The 23,170-nt window shown below is 40.8% G+C and overlaps 1 protein-coding gene across 1 annotated transcript; it reads right to left on the bottom strand.

Moving 5' to 3' along the window:
- Positions 1-249: 249 nt before the first annotated feature.
- gucy2d (guanylate cyclase 2D, retinal) lies at positions 250-14,869 on the bottom strand. The gene is made up of 19 exons (XM_030069421.1): positions 14,460-14,869; positions 10,645-11,661; positions 9,968-10,269; positions 9,227-9,599; positions 9,031-9,115; positions 8,782-8,896; positions 8,499-8,618; positions 8,248-8,328; positions 7,587-7,763; positions 7,332-7,488; positions 7,079-7,228; positions 6,415-6,563; positions 6,148-6,311; positions 4,177-4,369; positions 3,318-3,492; positions 2,510-2,608; positions 1,740-1,834; positions 1,552-1,637; positions 250-1,408 (listed from the first exon to the last, which is right to left on the bottom strand). Exons 2-19 carry the CDS (start codon positions 11,507-11,509, stop codon positions 1,324-1,326), a joined length of 3,471 nt encoding a protein of 1,156 aa, XP_029925281.1. The 5' UTR covers positions 11,510-11,661; positions 14,460-14,869; the 3' UTR covers positions 250-1,323.
- Positions 14,870-23,170: the final 8,301 nt, after the last annotated feature.

Here is a 23,170-nt window from a genome sequence, read left to right on the forward strand (position 1 = left end):
AAAAACAATCATAACATCAGAAGGGAGAGAAACATAGATATATGTTACAAGTTAATGGTTTAAAGTACAATACCATTGTTTTTGACATGTGGGTCTCATGTTATTTTTTTTTATTTTCTATTTTTTTTGGCCCCAAGTTAGTTTCCAGTTTGTTGATAATAGAGTAAATTCAGGCTATGTCCTGATTGTTCGTATTCACTAATACTGATTGAACTGCCTGTCCATTTTGGAGTGCTTTTTTTGTTTTTGTTTTTTTAGTTGCGCTGGAGGTTTAAGGACAGTGATAAATCAGAAGCAAAGACCAGTCAAGTCATAATTAGTGATCTGAGCTAAATCCGATCCATTCAATATGAGACCCACAGTCAAAATGACATCTTTAATTTTTAACCTAATAATAGTTTAACCTAATACTTAGTACTAAAATAGATGCTTTGTTTGACATAGTTTGCTGATATTGGGTTGATTCTTAGTTCTTTGCCAGCCATTAAACATCTGTGAATCATCGTAGTTGCAACATACTGCCTTTACAAAAACAAAAATCTCAGGTATCCTCAACTTGAACTTCCAACCCTGAATGACCTGAACTGCTCAATCACATTATATCTAAACAGCGTTATTGTAAAATCCTAATGATTTGAAAGTGAGTGCAAAAGAGATGCCTCCTCCTCCTTTGTACCTGAGATGAGCAGTTTGAGGAATAATAGCTTCCACCCTTGGGGTGATCGTGATAAAATCTCTCCATCATTTCTACAAAGTATAAAGAACAGTTCACATACAGTACATAGAGTATATTACACATGATAGTGTGATCTTGTAAAGTTTTCTCTGTCGACAAATCCATCAGCAGCCATTCTTGCAAAGTGCTGTCTATAATCTCTAAATCAACACATTTTACGTTTCATAAATCCGCCATGGATCCTTGTGTTCATATATTCTTTGGGTATTCTATTTTCAGACAGTCAGTGTTGAACCGTTCAACAAATATAATACATGAAAAACAGCTGCTTTTTAATTTGGGCATGTTTTTGCAATTTGGGGCTAGGCTTTAGAGGAACAGTGACACCATGACACTCACCAACAAAGATTATTTTAGCACAGAGAAGGTTCTGGCAAACCCGGAGAGTGAATGATTAAATGCGATAGGTATGGGAAACTGGACATGTAAAAATTGTGGTGTTGATTCTTACGTTATAGATGTTGCACAAGCTGATCATCATTCCCTTTTCATTCACACATCTATCTATCCATTCATTCACTTCATTCATTCACTGAAAAACAAACAATTAATTTTCAATTGTGGAACATCAACCGAAAGCATCAAGGCTAGCCCATCCTCTTCTGCCGGTCCAGGAACTTTTGTCTTCTGTCTACAGGTATCTCATCCAAACCAATGCCATGATTGCTCGATCTGTAATGAGAAGTATGGGGTTTTCATTTGATTGGGACACACACAAAATGGCCCACAGCCCTTAGTTGACTTCAGGCAAAGTGAGATAATCCAGCACAGAGGTCAGAACAGGCTAAGGAGTGAAACAAGACGTGATCTCTTACCCTGGCGTGAGGTCTGGTGGTATGGGCAGAGGCTTGTTGTAGTCCTTCCTTCCCACCAACCAATATGTGGTTTCACTCCCTTTTCCCTGAAATTGAAATGAATCATTATTAGGACTCATTAGCTGTGGGTACACTGCATATCTTATGAAGATTCTGCTTGAGTCTGCATTTTTTGTTTTTGTTTTTACCTTTAGCTCTGTTACGCCTCTAACGTCAAGTTTGTAGCCCAGATTCAAGCTGTTCAGGACATCAACTGTGCTTTGGTTGACATGGATTCTGTAAGCTGTGACAACAGGCAAAGAAAAACCTAAACGTTTGTACCCTGAATTTTGCATCAACATTTCCCACTAAACAGATTTTTCCCACTAAACTGATTTTTTATAAGGTGTAAAGACTTGTTCCTCATTGTTGCCTTAGGAACCAGTTAATACAATCTTTTTGTTATTCACACATACACCACTTGGTGGCAGTAGACATGCCATTATTCCATTTCTGTCCTAAAGCAGAAAAGAAATAGGCATCCATCATTACCAGTAAATTGTAATTAAAATGCCAATACTAAAAGAGCCTGTGTGGAAATTGCCATTGATCAAATAAAATATTATTAGTTTAATTTTAAACGGCATGATCTGTGGGGATTATTTAAATTACACTTCTCAGCTATGAATAAAAGTGTAGCTCAGTAGCATTTTAATGACAAGGCGTCTATTTCTGCAGCATGGAAAGGGTGGCTGGGGCAATCTTGGTCATGGAGGACATTTACATCAAAGCTTGAATTCGGCCACTAATTCTGATGATAGTCTTAAAGGATTAGTAAGGACTGCTCACTTAAAACCCTCTTTAGCCTCAAGCTGCATGCACACAAACTGACTTGCACCTGTCCTGTCAACCAGAACCCTGTCAAAAATTAAGAGAAAAATTTCTGCCAGTTCAGTATAATAACGTGTCAGAAACTCACGCAACCCTGTGGACTCCATTCGAGATGCTGTGTTGACAGTGTCTCCGAACAGACAGTAACGAGGCATTGTAAGACCCACTACACCAGCTACAACCGGGCCTGTAAACGCATGCACACACACACACACACACACACACACACACACACACACACATGCATGCACATACAAACACACACACATGTGCAAGAGTAGAGGTTCTTCTTTTAGTATGGAGTCTCTGCTTGGCAGTGATAATATTCAATATCCCTTCATATTGTGCATTTACACACACAGACCCTGCAACTCTCAAGCATTCAGGAACATATTGGTTATAAAATCAGTAGTGTACATTGTAGTCACTCAATTATTGATTACTATAAATGTGGATTTTTTTTTTTTCAGTAAATATTTATGTTTACCTATGTCCTTACAGGAACTGTGTAATGTCTTTATTAATTTATAGAATAGAGAATGAAGAAATGCAGTATGCAGTGACTAATTGGATGACAGAGCTCTAAGTGGATAGCATTTCACAGTTCCAGGAGTATGTTCCAGACGAGGATTAGGTAAAAATACCTCCTTGCCTTTAGCAGCCTGTGATGCCACATTCTCAGGATTCCCAATTAACAAATTCACTTGTAGAATGCAGTTTAGTTTCTCTATACCTTTTATACAGTATATCCTTATGTGTGTTTACCTGCATGTGTGCCTCTAAAAGCAATAAATTATGATGAAGTTTGTACAATATGAATTTACATAATGTTGCCATATGTAGTATAACTATTCCATCATGGTATGAACAGGTTAAAATTTGTACAAACAGCTCACCAGAATGCAGGCCAATCCTTATCCTGACTTTTAATTCAGGCATGTGCCTCATCTTGAAGGTCCCAATACAGTGGAGGATGTCGAGAGACATGTTGGCCATCTCGGCTGCGTGGCGGTTGCCGTTGCGGCTGGGGACTCCTGAGGCCACCATGTAGGCATCGCCAATAGTTTCCACCTTAAACATTGTGCAACAAGAGACGAGCACACAGTTTCACACATCAGCTCAGATGGTTTTCCGTGGGAGGGCTTTTTGTAAATGAATAAAGGAATCAAAAGGAAGTGTCAAAATAAAAGAAATCCTTGAATAATAGGACAAACATATCTTGAAAAGTAGTAAAAGTATGTTTAATCTGATGGTAGTGTTCCCATCCACGCAGTGTGAAATGGTCACACTGTGGTTTGATGAATTAAAAATGCAAGCTATGACATGCTGACAGCTTTCTCAATGCTGATTTATCACATATTTTCACCATCATCAACAATACATCACTTGATAGAATTTGATTTGGAGGATTTGAGGTCAAGATTATTAAATAAACTAAAACTAAGATAACTAAGTGAAAAACTAGTTGCAAATCACTGTAATAAACTAAAATAAAACCAAAAACCAGGAAAAAAAAAACATGCAAAATGCATACATGCAAAATTAGCAGCTTTTTTTTAAGGTGTTTAGCCTACTTTGTATAACATAATACCTGGAAAAAAAAACATATACAAAAGACCTGTACGTATACAGAAGTAATGAAAAATCCATTATTATTATAATTATTTTGGCATTTTCTTTATTTTGGAAGTGTTGTGCATATTACCAACACATAGCCTACGGACTGAATTTGAATGCCATACCCTCCCCACTCACCTTGTACACATCATGTAGCCCGATGATGGCATCAAAGAGTGTGTAGAGATCATTGAGTAAGTCTACCACCTCGATGGGTTCACTGAGAGCTGAGATGGTGGTGAAGCCCACGATGTCACTGAAGTACAGAGTGGCCTCTTTAAAGTGCTCCGGCTTGACGGGCTTGCCTGTCTTCAGCGCTTGTGCCACAGACCTGAGGGGTGAGACGAGGAAGAAACATGATATATGAGGATCGACACACCGGGTTGCTGGCACACTCAGAGACTTCGTTAACTTCTTAAAGCAAGATTTCTCTACATTTTCACTTTTCAACACATAGACATCCATGGATCTTCAGGAGCCACCCCAATATAATCCCATGACATGATAGCTGGGGAACAAAGGCATCAAAGGACACAAAGCTATCATTATTAATCCTGTGGGCATGTAGATCATTTGTAGACCAATCTGATAATAGTCTCAATATGTAGCATGCTACAATCCTAAAATGTTACAATTTCATTAAGTTTTTATCCAAAGCGACGTACATCTGAGACTTAATACAACACAAGCAAAGATCTAGTGAGGAATAAACAAAGCCAGTGTCATAAAGTTAATGTTTCAGTACAGGACAGATACCTCTGAGTAGGTCAGCCACTGAGTGTGACTGTCTTCATTTATTATTTAATCAATAAGATTCAATACAACACAGTTGGATGACACTGAATACAGAATGCAGCAGTGCAGAATTTACTTGTTACGGTGGCCTAATTTTCACTCTGACTGCGACTTAAAAACAAATCAGCAAAATAATCATGTGATAAAACGACATGATCCAGCTGTGAGACAGAAATGTCACTGTTAGCATGATTATGTCATTAGCATTAGGCTGTAAAAATATAATTGAAATGTCTGAGCAGTTACTCATTGCACCACGGCACCTAATGTAATGTGGTTCAATATTTCTCTGCAACCTGACAAATGAACCTTTTGGTGCCACTTACATTTTATATAACCAGAAAATTGTGCCCATTTCTAGAAATATGACAATCCTCCATTCCAGCAAAACAAAACCCAAACAAAAAACAACAGCAAAACAAGGGACTGAGCATGCAAAATAGAATTAAGTTTGCAGTGATAGAATAAAACACAATATCAGCACACAAGAACTTATTTTTCAGCGGTGATTGATATTGAATTGAAGAAGTTCCAGAAAATTCCAAATGTGGCGCATGACGGCCTCAAATGAGCTTGAATGCATGATCGCTTCCAAATCTTGGCTTGTAACGGTTAAGTCAGGAACGACAGCCACATTCTGGTAGTGTTAGCAGAATGTGACATGGATGGATAAAAGAAAAATGCAAAATCAAAGACCATTATTAGAGAAATCAATATTCACTATTGTGACAGTTGACTTGGGTTTCAGTGGTCAAAACATGACCAGTACTATTTGCTACCATCTCTGCTCAGTCCTATATGTTTCAGTTTTGGATACACCTGTATTTAGCCTGTCTAGTCTCCAGATAACTTTATTATGTTTCCAGGTGAAGATTAAAGCACCATAGATAGCAGTCAGAGTGAATGCTGAAGTGTCTCTGAGCAAGATGCTGAATCCCTATCAGCTCCCGGGCTGCTGATCTGTAGCTGAACCTGAACCTCTGACCTTGGTGAGGTGGGTGAGTGAAAAGAGATTTTCCCTAAGTGGATCAATTAAGCCTGGCTTCATTATTATAATTATAATACATTTGATACACCCTTCCTTGCGGATGCATTTTTTTTTTTTTTAAACAAGGTTACAAATGACAATTACAGTGAAAACTCACTGCAGGCCTCCACGGGCAGTTTTGACTGTTGCTCAGATGTGTGCAGAAATTCCAGTGTATGATGCCATTTTAGTGTATGACGCCATAATCGTGATTCAGGTTTTCATCGAGCACAACCAGAAAATGTTTAGTCTTTAATGTGCCAAGGTGCAAGGTGCAAGACACTCACTTGGGCAACATCTGAGCCACCAGATTATCCGTCTTCTGTCTCTCCACCTCCAGCTCCTCTGTCCTCTCTCTAATCAGATCCTCCAGGTTAGAGGAGTACTGCTCTAACATGCGCAGCATAGAATCAATGATGTTGGTCTTCTTTCCCTTGGTTATACTTTTGAACTGCAGGAAACAGGGAAGGGACAGGGAACGTCATCTTTAGTGTTCTAGCCATTCCGAGCCTTGGATAAGAAGTACAATTGTTGTCCTGTTAGTATTTTTATACCTGTTTGAAGATTTCCTCAAATGTGGGTCTCTTGTCAGGCTCCTCACTCCAGCACTGTTTCATAACCTGAATCACATCCAGCGGGGCCTCATCCACCGACACAACAGGCCGACACAAAGGAGGAGGTGTTTTGACCTTGCTGATTATCTCTGTATACAGACACACAGCCACACACGCACACACACAACAGAACACACAGACACACATACAGATACACAGGAAAATACAAAGACAAACATGCATAACTGTAGCAATGAAAGCTGTTCTTTTATTTCAAAGTGAAATCTTTCCTTTTCCTTCGATGTGATTTCTCTACACAAGGTTTTCTCAATGAAACATGAATGGGATTGAGGATAAAAAGGAAATGTTCGCAACATTAGACATAAAACTGGTCGTGCACAAGAATACAAGTACTTATAATAATCATGGCATGTTAGTCAGTGGCCTGTTACGCTGGGAAGGAATGTAAAGGAAAGAATGAAAGCCCTTGGTGTCATGCAGGACAGCTTTAAAGGGAATATATGCAATGTTTACAGATCAAACAGCATATACCCCAAAGATTTAAAATATGATGCAGCCTTTTGCACATAGTTCCAGTAAAGCTGCCCTTGTTGCGCCTTTTCATGTTGCCATGCCATGGGATTAGTAATTCCATATCGCTCACCCTTGGGAGGCATGTCCAGCATGCAGAAAGGAGCACAGCGGGAAATGATTTCCTGCATGATGATGGAGAAGCTGTAGACATCGCCGCGGAAAGTGCCCCTCCTTCTCAGACTAGCATTTCGCAGCAGTTCAGGAGCCGTCCACAGCAGATCTGTTTGGAAATAAGAAGAAACACGAGATAAAATAAACCAAAACATGCACATGTGTAGAACAAGCGAATTAAATCATTAGTCTAAGGATACTCATCAGCTTACCCTCAGGCTTTTCCTCATCTACATCAATGTTTTGGGAAATCAAGATTTCATTGAATCCATAATCAGTGACCTTCAGCACAAAGCGGCCATCTACCACACAGTTACGGGATTTGAGCCGTCCATGGATGATATCACGGTGGTGCAGGTATTTCATTCCCTGAGAAAAGTGATTGGGTAAAACGTATGAATGAATTATGAAAAAAAAAAACGACAAATAAGGCAACACACAGGGAGGTAATTTTGTTTTTTTCTTACCCGAATCAGATCCATTAACAAAGAGGACTTAAACATCCAGTCAAGACGCACGTCCTCGTTGTTGAGCAGGTCCTCCAAGCTGCCCCTGGTGCAGTGCTCAGTCACAACACCAAAGATCCCAGAATCAAAGAACAGGCCCAGGAGCAGATTGAGGTTCTCGTGCCGCATGTCTCTGAGCTGAGAGGGAGAATATTCAAAAAGTGAAGCTGTGGGCCTTCAGTATGGCTACTGGGACGTAACTTCATATCAGCACAAGGGAAATATTTTTCAGTTTCAGAACCAACATTTCATTCCTGTGGCCAGGGACAATCCTATCAATATTTTTGAAGAAAGACAATTTTCAGATCACCAGTACTCATAATGATTTACAACTACTCAGTGACTGGGAGGACTCAGACTGATTGATAAGATTTATTTTAGCATTAACTCTCAGCAGATTATCTTTGGGGTCTGACTGTCAACTTTTCCACTTTTCTCTAATTGAGCCATAAATCTCACTATTATCATAGAATTAAATAAAACCATACAGTTTCTACATGGACAGTCACCATTTGCTCATCCGTAGTGATGATCAAACGTAAAAACTGAAATGCAGTTGAGTTCCCGTTGTGGGAGCAAAATGTTCAACCTCTCCATTGCATTCCTTCATACATTCACTTACTTTGACAAAGACGGTCTCAGCGCTGCCATTGATGCCTGACACTGCTCCATTGGGGCATTTCTTCAACCAAACCCAATCACCCTAGAAGGTAGAAAATATAACAGATTTTATGTCTAGGCTTCCTAAGATGGCCAGATGTAAAGGCATTAAAATGTTATGTTAATTAACAGTTATTTAATCATACAACAGTGCACTGATTTACATGTTCTGCATCAAAAGTGATGTGTCTGTGCATGATAGACCAGCCTCACCTCAAAAACAGCAACATTTGAGCTGTCTGGTGTGGTGGCCAAGTAGCTGCGGCCGGACGCGGAGTGGCGAGGTGTCTTCATATCCATCTGGCTTTTCATCACGCTTTCCTCATTCAGCTTCTGCTCACAGATCCAGTTCAAGAGGGGTTCAACTTAGACTAGATAATCTTTTACAGCTGAGTGACTTTCATTTAACACATGCTTACTCTATACTCTATGCCCGACACACATGAGCTTGCACCCTCACAGCAAAATATCGTCAGAGATTCAACCCAGGACTGACCCGTTTGCTGATTTGAGTGTTGATGAAGACAAGGTCGTCCAACGTCAGGACAACCTTTGTTGACCCATTGCTGCCACCGCCACCTCCAAAGCTGAACCCAATCTTACCGCTTTTCCTGGAAGACCCAAAATACTATCAGAATAACGTCCAACAGGCACACACACACACACACACACACACACACGCACACACACACAGCAGGGCCTGATTTTGATGACACAACACTTCTTGGTTTCCTATTTTACATACTTGAGGCGGAGGAAGAAGGCAGCTCCACATGCAGCCAACACAATGAACAGAAGGAAAAGAAAGAAGAGGGTGGCTGAATCCAGTCCTTTGGGGAAAAGAAGAAGAACACAAAGACACACAGTATGAATCTATGAGTCACACACAGTGTGCAGAACAAAGCAATACACACTGCACCAACATGAAAATATTTCCTCACCCCCTGTACAGGCAAAGTATGGGCTAAACCAGCAGCCTGAGTCAGTGTAGGGCGTGCTGCCTGCAAAGTGGATCGAACGACCAAGGTATTTCAAGCCCCCAATCATGCCATATGTATGGGGAGCCTCAAGAGCATGAGTTGAGTAGAGAGTGGAGCCTATGCCGCTGTAGTCCAGCACCACATAACGCGCCTGCATGCCTTCCCCGTTTCTGCCAGCACTCAAGGGCTGATTGAAGCCTTCGAATTCAAAGCCACCGTCACTATTGCCCAGGATTTCCCCAGTCACCCAGCGTCCACTTTTCATGCGGGCCTGCTCAACAGCCATGGCTGTGTAGTAGATCATGTTGTAGATTGTGCCAAAGAATGGGGACACCTACCAGAAAGGAGACAACAGCGATTATGAGCCACTGCTCTGAGTGTGAGTGGCAGTGAATGCATCATAAAGACTAAAACAAACCAAATGGCCTGCATTTTTGATTGCAGTTAATATTAAAAACACAGCAAGGGGTTTCATGCATGAAAGGATGTCGTCTTTTGTTTGGAACAAATATAAATATATGCATATCTCATATCATATCAAACATGAATGCGGTGGACCTGCAAAACCAGCATCATATATTACATTATGTATTAAATTCTAATTGTGATTCATGTCTGACTTTTTAAAAAAATTTCCTCCATTTTTCCTATTTTTCCTCCAGCAGCCCCTACTATCTGTCTATGCCATGGAGAAAAACTCACCTGCTCGGGTGAGATGCTGTTGCGGATTTCGTAGCTGTTTTGAGCATCTCTGAAGGCCTCATAGAAATTGCGTTCTCCAGAGTCCATAGTGATGGTGAGGACCCCGTCATAGGCTTTCCGGAGTTTTGTGTCATTGCCTAGCTTGTAGTAAGATGCATCCTTGTAGGGCAATGAGTAGAGGAGGGTGTCATAGGGAATGAATACGTAGCCGCGGTCTATCATCCGCATGTCCAAGGCTGTGGTCAGAAGTTTGTGCTGGGCCTGACCACCAATCAGAACAGAAGGCATGCACATGATGATCACTGCAGAGAGAGGAGGGGGTGAGGGAGGGGGTGATAGGGTAGGTGACAAAAATTAAGAGCAAGTTTAATTACATGTGTCATTTGAACAAGCCTAAAGAAGATGTCTCCAATCCAGTAAAGAGTGAAGGTGAACTATGTTGCTCTTAAAGGTACTCTATGTTGAAGTCCCTTTGCATTCAGCTGACAAAAAACATGGAATAAGAACATAATCTGTCAAACAGTTACACAGTTAACTTCAACTGACTCTAAGCAATTGTGCATAGTGCACTTTAATTGTCCAGTGTTTCCAGAGGTTTTTGTTCGCTCTTCAAACATCCCTCTATCTCATTCAGAACGCACACACAAAAGACACACATGTGAGCAATGCATACACACCTCTGACCCGATCTGTTTCCCGCACTTTGGTCAGGGCTCTCCGGGGCCCGTCCTTGGCGTCCTCCATGGTGACCACAGTGCTGACAGGCAGGCCGAGGGCCCTCAGTGAGGAGGCCAGCTCCAACCCGGTGGCTTCCCACAGGTCCAGCTCCTCAGAGATTATAGCTACATGGGCCCAGCGGAAGTAACGCAACACCGAGAAAAGTACACGGGAAGACAGTGGCAGGGGCCGCAAGAAGGTGGGATACATCCCTCCCTCTTCCATACGGGGATTTAAGCAACCCCAGGACAGAATGCCAAGATCCCACTCTTTAGTGAATAAAGCTGCTGAGGAGCAGTAAGCCGGGTTGGCCGGGCCCAGGAAAGCAGATCCATAACCTTCCAGCTCTGTAAAGCGAGCGAGGGCACGGGAGGACTTACAATCCTCATTTATCAGTGTGTAGTCATACCAGTAGCCTTTCTTGAGGTAGGGATTCTTGTTGATGCGACTTGTAGCGAGGCGGGCTGCCAAGTCAGGGAGGGCTTTGGAGTATAAAAGGTCACATGTCCAGGGTCCAACGAGCGCCACCTTGAATGTGGAACCCCAGGCTTCACAGGGCAGGTAAGAGATCATGAAAAGAGGGAGGATCAACCAATTCCCCCACCAGCTTTTGGAGCGCAGCACAGGGGGCGACTGTGAGGGTAGTTTTGATGATGATAAAGATGATGATGATGATGATCTAAATGGGCAATGCTCACAATTGTTCAGTGAGTCTGCCGCAGCTGTCCGCATATGCCTTTTTCTCTCCACTTGTCCTGACTCCGGTTGCCATCGTGGGTGGTAGGAAAGGTTGTGGAGAAAGCGAGGGTCCCTGTGGCTTGCCATTTCCTCGCACAGCTATTCTGATGCTTGGACACAGAAGAGGAGTGGAGAGTTTATGGTGACTGGGTTGACAGAGTGTGTGTTTGTGGATGGTGTTGTCTCCCTTGGCCTCTAGCCCAAAGCTGGCCAGGTGACCTCACGACTCCAAGCCATCACTGCCTCCAAACACAGAAGAACAACAACAGAAAGAAGTAAGACATTTTTTCGATATGTGACAGGACAACATAATCTGATTTATAAACCAGATAAATATGTCAACATTTAACACGTTCTCCATATATTTATCATGTATCAACCCTAACCCTAACCCTAACCCTAACCCTAACAGAGGAATGATTGCTCCTCTTGGATCGTTTGGGACATCTCTTGTGTTGGATAATGCTCTAGTAAGTCTAAGGTTTGTAAGACTGCTGGGACTGCAAAAAGTATCCGGTAAAGCCACTATTTCTGCGCCAAATGTTGGAAATATGTTTGTTCTTACTTTTGTGTGTTCTGTGTCTTACATTTCAAACAACAAAAATCAAGCACACAAACAAAAAACCAAACAATCACAAAACCCCCCCCAAAAAAAACCTTCATGCAATGTAATTTCAAACAGGAATCTTGATCCTACAAAGAAACAGGTTCTTAATTTTTAAATATGAATTTAATGTTTATCAGTTATTAATTTAAATACTTTGCCCATGTGTTTTAATGCCATCTATGTGTGTACCTACATCCTGTGAAACCTGGATTTCTCAGGGCTTAGACAACCTCCAGGAATTGAGGATAGGCATGATCCCTGACCTTAGCGTGCATCTTGCCGAGCTATTTTGTGTGACAGAATGTGATGCTGAATCTCATCAGCATCCATCTGTCTGCCGGGTTGCGGTGCCCAGAGTGCCAGTGCCGTGTCTTGTATCTAGAATTAATGACATGTGTGTGGCAAGCTGATTAGCTGTGCTGGGGCACGGAGTTTATAAGCCATTCTGCGAGCGTAGCCAAGTAACGTGGAGCTAAATCTGGCCTTGATATTTCTACTGGTCTTGATATCTCGTCTCCCTCTTAAGTCAATCGCTTTAGATCTTCTCAGTCATCTTTGGGTCTAACCACGTGTCCCCTCTCAGATTCTTTAAATTACCACAGAAATATCTCAAGATTAAAAGATGATTTGGGGTTTTCTCAGGCTGGTCTGTGGCTCAGGGTAAACTACAAAAGAGTGATTCATATATTAGTAAAATGTAGATACTTTAGTGCTCAGTGAATAAGTCATGTTAGGACACAGAAAATGTCCAAGTCTACCTCAATCAATCAATCAATCAAACTTTTGTATGGTAAAACAAAATATTTTTCACAAGATTTATGATTTGTAGTGCCTGCTGAGACTACATTTTGCTCTTTTTATGGCTATCTCCACAAAAAATTCTGAATTCATGTGGGACCACAGTAGCATCTGACTATGATGTGAAAGCATCTGGAATTGTGTTAAAAAAAAAAAAAAAAGTCTTTTAAATTGATTATATATTTTTAGGGTTATCAATGACGTGAGTTTATGATGGGTGAGTCAGCGATGCTGGGTGGTCTGGAGACCCACAGTCACCACTGGTCACCTCTTTTGTTTGAAAACCACCTGGTCTTAAAATCATATTACTAAAATAGGTACAAACACAGCTAATAGGGTTATACTTTCTGAGAAATGATTTTAAGAAGTGATACTGCTTGTGAAATTGCAATGTTATTTTTTATAGTTCTGCACTCACTCCCCAGGCCTTTATATCAATACTTAATCAATACTTTTATATGATGTTCTGACATCTACAGTTTAGTGCACTGTTATAATTCAGTTTTAGTACAAAAGAATGGAAATTTTGAGTTACTTGTGTTTTGTCAGTTTGTCACCTGATGTATCACTTTATATGCTGTATATGTTGTACATTAATGAACCCAGGTTTATGCAGTGGGTTGTATTTTAAGCTCTATACATTCATTCAGTCAGTTGTGCAGGGTTTTACAATGCATTGTGATACAAATCACATCGTGGCTCAGGTATCATGATACATATTTGATCAGGAGGTTTCAGCCCTATCATTTTGCCTGTTTGCATTGCGAGCTGGAGGAAAGTGCAGCTAATGTTCTGGACCACATCATTTAGGACAGCTCCTTGTTCCTCTGAAGTTCACATTAAAAAATAAAGATGTTCCACTACAGTGGAAGAATGTTTTATGAAGACAGTGGAATAATTTAGACTTTATATCAACCCATTACAGTGGAAATATAACATCTGATCCACCTGCAGTCATGGCAGATGGCTGGGGAAAAAAAGTAAATCATCTCAATTTTCTTGATGAATTCTTGTCCCAATTAATAAATTAGTTTTATTTTGATTTTGTGTCCTTTGATAGATAGAAAAAAAAATGAAGTTCAACATCAGTTCATAAATTAAATCAAATTCAGGGTGATAGAAGAAAAAAGAAAAGAAAAGGAGAAAAAAAATCCTGTACTTGATTTGAGTCCTTGGGTACTTACTGAATGGAGGCTAGGACCCAGTGAACAGCAAGCCTCTAAAGGGTCTAATAATGGCACTGGCTTATCAGTTGCTAATAGGCTAAGAAGAGCACTGAGAAGAATATTCCAGTCCTGTTCTGAAGTACTGCTTAAAATACAAAAACAGGTCAAATTATACTAATCTCTTAGAATCCTATTCAGTTTTTCTTGTAAAGTTGAGGTTGTTTTTTCAGTTAAACTCAAATTCATGAAGCATAGTTTGAAGTTTCAACAGCAAAGTCTCAACATGGCAGCCCTTTACCAAAGTAGCAGCTTTAGCAGTATTGAACAAATCTTATCAAAGCGAAAAGATTAAAAAAAAAAAAAAAAAAAAAAAAAGAACAACTTCTTCAACATGATTCCCAGTAATAATAAAACAAATGGCATTTATGCAGCAAGACAAATCAGACTGAAAAGAAACACTTCTGACCTGGAGCAGTTTGTCTACATGAGAGTCATACCGATGGCGTCTGTCAGTTGCACCGTCCAGATTCCAGGTGGATTGAACACACCAACCTACACAGCAGCAACAGTTTTGTTTGGTCTTCTAGTTTGAAACAAAAATGTATCATAAGTATTCCAAATAGCATTAAACATTGAAAAACCTTCCAAATTTTCTCCTCTTGTATGCAAAGTCCTTATTGAAAATATAAAAAAATAAAAAGATCCTCATTTCCAGTAGTTTAGTCCTGGCTCTCTCTGTCCCTGTTTTGGACTGGGACCTACCCCAAACCACGGAGCAGGGGACGAGGAGGAGCGTGAGAAGAAGTGCAAACCTGATCCAGAGTTTGGATTGGTAAAAAATAGATTGGCAGAGGAGCAGTAACAGGTGAAGAAAAGGAAAGGGTGGGCAGGGCTGGCAAGATTTGACTTCTCAACTGCCTTTAGCTTTTAATCCACCACACTGAGAGAAGCAGGGAGAGAGACAGAGTGAGAGAGAGAGGGGGGAGAGAGAGGGAGAGAGAGAGAGAGAGAGAGAGTGGGGGAGGGGTGAAGGAGATGAGACAGAAGGTGAAAGTAGGAGCATGTTCACTTTGTCCTCCTGTGTCACAGGCAATTCAGTACAATTCAGGAAATGAATTGACCACAAGAAACAGAAAGTGAACTGATTTTGATTTGCAGGGAGCAGAATTTAAATGAGTGTGAGTCAAAGAAATTACGCTTAACCATAAAACATGACAAAAATGACAAAGACTTTATTTATTTATTAATTTATGTATTTATTTATTTAGTAGTAGTAGTAGTAGTAGTATTTGAATTTCACACTGGCCACTGCCAGGTAACCAAGCATATGTACTTTTGTACATAATGCATAAAGTCACATCTGTAGTCAGTGTAATGGTGCAATATTTTTAGTGTAAATATTAATAAACAGAAATATTTCAAACATGAGGCTGTATTTCTATGACGTTTCTCTATTCTACCGACGACTCAAAGTGCATTACAAACCATGCCTCATCCATTCACTCACACATTCATGCGCTGATGACAGAAGTAGCCAGGAGGTTCAGTGTCCTGCTCAACGGCACTTCGACAGGGTCTCTAAAGGAGACAGGGATCTAACCGAGTTTCCTCCGATTACTGGGTGACAGCTCTACCTCCTGATTCATTTACAATACGATATATGACACAGACAGGTGATAGATAAAAGGGGAAAAAAACAATATAAAGTTTCTTTGTGAGGTGTTGGAGCAGTTTCAGTGCTCCTCAGCACAGGTTCTCCAAGTCTCTGAACTCCACTGGAGGGATGGAGCTCCATTCCTCCAGAAGATCCTGCACAGAGACAAAGATATTTTAGCAGAGCTGCAGTACAAAAAAAAAAAAAAAAAAAACATTACAAAGACAAATGCACATGTGAGAGCTGAGCGACACTGCTGAACAGAGAGGTGGAAAAAAGCGATGTGGTCAGATGAGTCACCATATTCTGGACTTGTGGGCGAGAGCGTGCGTGGCGTCCACCGAGAGAGCACTGCAGGCCTGAACGCTGGACCCCGGCAGTGAGGGGGCCCGCTGACTCTGTTATGCTGTGGTGGGCATTTACCACTCGTCCCCTTAGAGAGAGGGCCCACTGCAAATCAATACATTCTGACTGATCACCTGTATCCTGTGATGAAACAGTGCTCTCTTTCAGGATGACGATGCCCGTCCACAGGGCACGAGGGCTCAGTGAGTGACTTGATGAGGATGAAAATGATGTAAATCATATTTTATGGCCTTCACTGTCACATCTCAACCCAGCTGAACACGTACATGTTACATAGCGCTCTCCACCACCATCACCAAAACACCAAACGAGGGAATATTTTTTGGAAGAATGGAGCTCCATCCCTCCAGTAGAGCCCCAGAGAGTTGAAGAATCTCTGCCAAGGTGCATTAAAGCTCTTCTGGCCCAACACCTTATTAAGACACTTCATGTTTGGCTTTCTTTAATTTGTCACCTACAAGAAATATGATTATGATAAACGCTCTTTGATTCTTAGAGAATGTAAATGATACTCTGCATAACCAATGAGCTTACAATTACTCTTTAAAATAACCATAAATGTTATTTTGTTTGATTTCAATTCAATATTATTGTTGTAACATGACAAGCATGTTATCATTATGAGATCCTCAAATGTTTTATCATTTGCAGCGCATCTCTCTTTGACCTGAATATCTTTCCTGCTACAGGGAAGACGAGCTTTATAGAAGCAGAGGAGGCAGGTAGTGTGTTACAATTATAAAAAGTGGATTTAAGGTTTTTTGCTTAACTGTGAGGTGCTGGTTCACCAAAATGAACAAGAGATGATGTCTGGGCAGTCCTCACTTCAATCAACTTTTGGCACTTTGCACAATGCGCCTTTAATGTGTACAATAAAAAAATGTTGTATCTGTGATGTTTGATATTTTTCTTCTACAGGGTACATCCACACTAATAGAAGAGGTACATGAATTCTGCTGAATTTAAATCACCTCAGTTCTGTTTTCTGTTTACTGCTTCAAATTCAACTCAAGACATAAAATGAGTTTATGAGGCATTCAGGTCTGTATTGAGCACAACCCTGGTGCACAAAGTCTTGAAGCACCACCACCACCACCACCCAAAAAAAAAAAAAAAAAAAAAAAAACAGCAGGTGGAGTCACTCTTTTTTGAATAAACAGGAATACGCTCATTACACTTTCTCATCAAAATCAATGAGCTTTGCTGGTGGCATCAGATAATCAGTCAGAGCAGCATCATGGAGTCAACATTTCATTTAAGGGAGCTGATGCCACCGGGTCAGAACAAAGACAGTCTTTGCACTGTTAATCGTCGTAAAGCGACTGCTGATGGGAAGTTTAAATTATGGAATATATAATCATCTGGGGCCACAGTTGGTGCAGAGATAAGACGGCTGCTTGAGGAGCGTCATAACCTGCTTGTACCTGGATCACTACAATTTAAATTCCTCTGGGACTCCCCTCCTGCTCTTTGCAGGTCCATTTTCTTGCGGCTTATCTTGCTTTCACGTGGCCAAAACTCAACCCAGACACCAATAAAACAGGACTGTTGTCCCATCAAAGTTAATACTGACCGTTATTCAGTCAGTCAGCTTGGACTGCACCAGGGCTTCCCAAATGTTTTATCTTCATTGACCTTAAACTCACCCCTGATAAAATGCCTCAAAATGTTAATGATAAACATTAGCTTTTGTTGTTTTCCTGTACAACGTGGTTGCATATGTTTTGCCCCATTTTTTAAAACTTTCTCTGAAATTATTCATTTGATTTGAAGCTCCAGGCCCCTGCTTGACATCAGAGGCCTGTGGTGTGAGGTGGAGGACAGACCTGGAATGACTGGATTCACAGACCAAAGGGCAACGTGAAAATCTTATATACAAGATTGATGCTGATAAACACATAAGAACTATGTGACCTGGACCTGAAGGCTGAAAATATCTCATGGTAAGCTACCGCAAGTCTGCTGTTGCCCTTTTGACCTGGCAAAGTACACAAGGTGTGTATACTGTTTACTGCTATACGACAGCTGGACTGGCTGGCAGAGGTACAGAGAAAGGTAACGCCACGCTGCAAAACATGTCTAAACAGAAGATATGCACGTATATAGAAAGGACACACTGTTCCCTTTCATCGGCAGTTGTCGAGTTTCATGAATGCGGAAAAAGCTCGTATAAAAACTGAGGTGGGGAAATGTGTTTGTGCTTGTTTGTCCTGACTGGCACATCGATAGCAGCCCTGTTAAAGTAATCAGATTAGTCAGGTGAGGCCCTGCTAAACTGATCTGCTGCCTGCAAGCCTCTTAGCGGCATGGCTAACGGCACTGACAGAGATCACTTCAAAGCAAGGTCAGACCTGGAAATACAGCGGCCCCAACTTAGCAACTTGCCCTGTGGCAGAGGCAGGGCACTGCACACTGGTGAAAGGAGGACAGCAGCACATTTGACCTATGATTTGCTCAGTGCCATCAGCCCTATGTAAGCAGAACTAAAAGTAGAGGATGTCATTAATTTGATATGCCAACAGAACAAAGAATGTATGCTCACTATAAAGTCTCCCTAAAGTCTTAAAGAAAGTGTGCATCAGTGAGCTATGATAATATACCACAACTGATTTAAGATGGGATTTTTTCATTACATGTGAAATATAAACCATGCTTTGAAACTGTCAGGATTGTTTGCTGAATTAGTGGAACTGGTGGCTGACAGACTAATATCAAGTTAACAAAAGTATATAAAAATATTGACATACATCATTTTTAAACTAGTTCAATGGTCTATCCTAAATCATGTGAGGTTTAAAAAATGCACGAAATTAGTTGTACATTGTTAAAAATTCAGTGGTGACGACCCGCCTCCCTCTCCTAAAGTTGCCCTCCTCCACACACACACACTCCGGTCTGCCCTCAGTTACACCCCTGACCGTACAACCACAGAACAAAGTAATGGTAGACTAAATATATGAGAAGATACAGTGTAAGAAAAACGGTATTTTTTTTAGTCATGTACTGTTGAAAAAATAAAATAAGTTAGGCACTGGGTCAATTGATAAGGTGCCTCCTTTAAAAATCAGAAAAATGGAGCTTCTGTGTGTAAGGCATGTTATGTGCAACATGTCCCAGTCTGGAAAACCAAGATTTAGAAACTGTGCACATAATAAAAATTGATTAATTTCATATTATGTTCATGTAAATTATATCTGAACTCACATCTGTACCACATACCTGGTTAAGTGCGTGTGAAGATTAATACACAGTTGACCGGTGCAGTGGTAAATCACGTCTTTATAAAGAGGTGTTAGGATGGATTAAATGTAAATGTGGCCTCAGATAACTTTTATTCTTCAGAGCGAGTGGCTGGAGAGGTGTATCCAGGACTCCAGACAGAGGCTGCAGCCAGTGAGGCGAGCGCTCTGGAGAGAGGTGAATCAAACAGAGAGCTGTCGCTGCTGTACAACATGCACTTGGAGATCAGGGCAAGCTGTTGACTGAGTGATATAATGCTTGACCCTTGAAAAACAAATGCTCTCCAAAATTAAAAGTTAAAAGATTAAGGCAGAATGCTAATATTTACCATACCAAATACTGAAATCATTTATTCTGAAAACTGCTCAAAATGTTCAACAAACATCATAAATTTAAGCTCTATGCTATCATGTAAAAAACCACAACTGCTTCATAGTGGTGTTTTTTTTCTCTTACTGTACATGCTTAATGAAGTGGGTATTTAACACTTTGAATTCTTACAGGGATTACAGTGTAAAAGACTCGTCTTTTGAACAGTTTGTTGGGTGCTTTACCAGAATTTTCTGTCATCATTTCCTGTGAGACAGCACTGCTATTAATAGTTTACTATGCACAATGCCAGCTTTCTAATTAGAGCGTAACTTGGCCTCAGGAGTGCCCAGTACGTCAGCAAAGCCCAGGGTGTTGCTGAGAGCCGGTGATGCCGGGGACTACCATGGAAGTATTATATAAGACAGTATTATATACTACCGAGCATTCACTAAAATAGCTTGAGCAAATTAAGGGAGCTGGAGCCGAGCAGGAGCAGTAACAGTCTGAGAAGGTGCCTGGAGAGCGGCAACCCCTTCTAACCCTGAACTATTCTCCAACTTGCTGCTACATACAACTTGTGATAACTTGTCATCTTATCACTGAGATTTTAAGTTATATCAACAACATAAGCTGCAAACATCCCTGAGGACTGAAATCAAGTCTCCATCACAAGTTTTATAGTATGCTAAAAAACAAAAACATAATCTGCTCTTGGCGTAAATCCCAGATCTTCCATCAGATCTGACAAGATCTGATGGAAGTTCGTCCATACATGTTTTAGATATCCTGTTGACACACAGATCACTTGACTATAGTAACTAACAGGGATAGCCTTCACAGCCTGTTACCTTCAAATTTACTAACATTTTTTATCAACTGCTGTCAATTTGATTTAAATCATTTAAACCTACACACAATTATTATAATAAAAATTCATACCCAAGTTTATTCATCAGGTATTCTATGTGTCTTGTTGATTATCTAAAGAGCCCTGTAAATGAAACATAACCCTTGTGGGAATCTTGTTTTTCCCTCCCAAATGTCACATCAACTATCGGTGGTTCTCACACTACTACAGGTGTGGTTGTGTTTGGTTAGGGCCCTGAAGAAGAGGGAAGCCTGACCCCAAAGAAACACCACCGGACATAGAAAACACATCATCGTGTTAATTTCATGTTTACCTCTCGTCCCCATTCAGTTCGGAAAAGTCATTAAATATGAAGCACAAACAGATATTAGGATGGTTAAGTTTGCATTTCATTGCATGGAGGTTCTTCAGCCCACATCTACAGTGAGTTACTGTACGGCTGGCTGCTTGTGTATCTGTGGTGTCAGGGCTGTGTGAGCCCTGAGAGAGGAGAAGTGGATCTCTCTCTCTCTCTCTCTCTCTCTCTCTCTCTCTCTCTCTCTCTCTCTCTCTCTCTCTCTATCTATCTATCTATCTCTCTCTCTGTTCCCCAGTGGCCTTCGCTGTACATGCAGCAGGGTGAACAGAGGGTCACTGATGAGCAGAAGGTCACGACTTAAGAGCGTGACAAACCCAGATCTGTAGTCGTTCCTTCCTCCTGAACACTGGGTACGTCGACAAAAAAGGAGAAAATTAACAACAACAACAACAACAACCTCTGTGTAGTTTCCATTTAGAGCTGTTGTATCCTGTGTAATCAACAAATATCTATTCAGCTTGTAGGGACGATGAATACTGATGATGAATGAGAATACGAATGATAAATGAATCACACTGGCATACAGTCACAACTTAATATCCTTTTTTTTTTTTTTTTTTTTAAATGTTCATACTTTAATTGTAGAACTGAAAGGTGATCCTCCCTCACTCAACCAACACTGTTACAGCCATGCCTCTCAGCACCCAGCATAATCTTAATTTCCATTTAGAGTGCGTTCAGTGGTCAAATGTACCTTGATTTGAGCCACACAGTTCATCCTAAAGCTGAAATATTTAACATTGAGGATTTGTTGTGTAACCTTGGCTCTACACTTATACAAGGTACAACATATTCGCTGTAATACGGTTGAATTGATGTTTGTTTGTTTTTTTAATAACTATGCATGGAATACATTAAAAGGGACTATTCTTGAAGCAAGTATGTTTTTTTTAAACAGCTGGGTCTGCAATGTGGGTTCTATAAAGGCGATTAGAGGGAGGGTGACAACAATTCGAGGTCTAAACATGAGTTTAAATTCATTTTGAGGCTGTTTGTTATGCTGATAATTTTAGTGAACTTGAGTTATGATGGGTTGGAAGGTTGCATGTTTGCAGTCACAATCATCAGACTCTTGAAGAATGATCACGTCTACACTTTATGTGGTACCATAAATAATGGATTGAGCCCTTAATATGGGAAGTCTTACAAACACAGGAATATAATATACTCACTGCCAAAAGAACACAACACATTTGCATGGGCTGTGTAACTGGTTGAATGTACCAGGATATAATTATATTAGACTTTGTTTACTTCATTTGTGAACAGCAATCATGCACGCTGCATTTTCAGTGCTGAAACTAATTCCCGTTTAGTTAACGTTGGAGTCGTGTGGGATTTGCAAATATTGAAGTCTTGGTTGAATCCTCAAGGTAATGAGCCATTTGTGTCAGCTAACACAATGTGTAAACTAAAAGGCCGGGAAATGTGGCTTGGCCAATTTGTTGTGCCAAGACAGTCAAGAGATGAGCGTCAGGAGAGTGTTAGGCCTCCTGGCTGCACTTAAAGCTGCACTGTTCACTGTTGAAAGAGCAACCAACATGAGGACATCTGAGGGTCACCACCAGGGAGCCTACCACATCAGGAGGGACTCTGGTTCAGTCCATGAGGAGTGTGACTGTGTGAATGTGTGAACATGTAAGGGGCCAGACCTGCTACTGGGCTCAGAGAAAGTCATTAAATCATCATCATGAATTCTTCCCATCAAATACTCTGATTTTCAACCCCCATACACACACACGCACACACACGCACGCATGCACGCACACACTCACACACACACACACACACACACACACATGCATGTACATCTTGATCTGCAGTCACTTGCTGCCACAGAGATTTACTGCAGCACCCCCTGGTGGCTGATAGCGGCCTCCTAAAGGAAACAAGTTCCCTGATTTCATGTCAAAGATTCCCACTCAGACAGGCACTGGGGGAAAAAGCCTATCTGAGAAGTTCTTTGTTGTTATAGTGTGTATAGTGATGAACAGTGGGGAAAGTGAAACTTCTGATTTTGCGTACAGTGTACAGAGTGTACAGAGATAGATTTGTAGATATGTTTTTTGTCTTGGCAATATGTCATGACTAGCTCATGCATTTAAAGACACTTTAAAATTGAAAGTTTCATAGATTTACAGTGTCTGGGTTAGAGGTAATCTTTAGGGTTTAGATTGGTGTTAGAAAATGGGTCAGGTTGGTTTTTGCTTTTAAATGCAGTTTGGGTTGGGGAATGTGTTAGAGACTCACTGCATACGCAAGTGAGTGTTAAATAGATTTTGTCATCTGATAGTTTCATCGGATAGTTTGAACTATCCAGACAAAATGTTGCCTAGACCTGAAAGAAAGTAAGACTGAAATGCAGGTAAAGCAAGGGAA

This window comes from Myripristis murdjan, chromosome 14, assembly GCF_902150065.1.
Source record: "Myripristis murdjan chromosome 14, fMyrMur1.1, whole genome shotgun sequence".
Classification (NCBI taxonomy): domain Eukaryota; kingdom Metazoa; phylum Chordata; class Actinopteri; order Holocentriformes; family Holocentridae; genus Myripristis; species Myripristis murdjan.

Coding starts and splice junctions, on each gene's coding strand:
- gucy2d (XM_030069421.1), bottom strand. CDS start 11,509: ATGGCAAGCCACAGGGACCCTCGCTTTCTCCACAACCTTTCCTACCAC. Junction 8,329..8,498: donor CAAATGTTGCTGTTTTTGAG/GTGAGGCTGGTC, acceptor TCTACCTTCTAG/GGTGATTGGGTTTGGTTGAA. Junction 4,370..6,147: donor GTGGCTCAGATGTTGCCCAA/GTGAGTGTCTTG, acceptor CTCACCCCTCAG/GTCTGTGGCACAAGCGCTGA.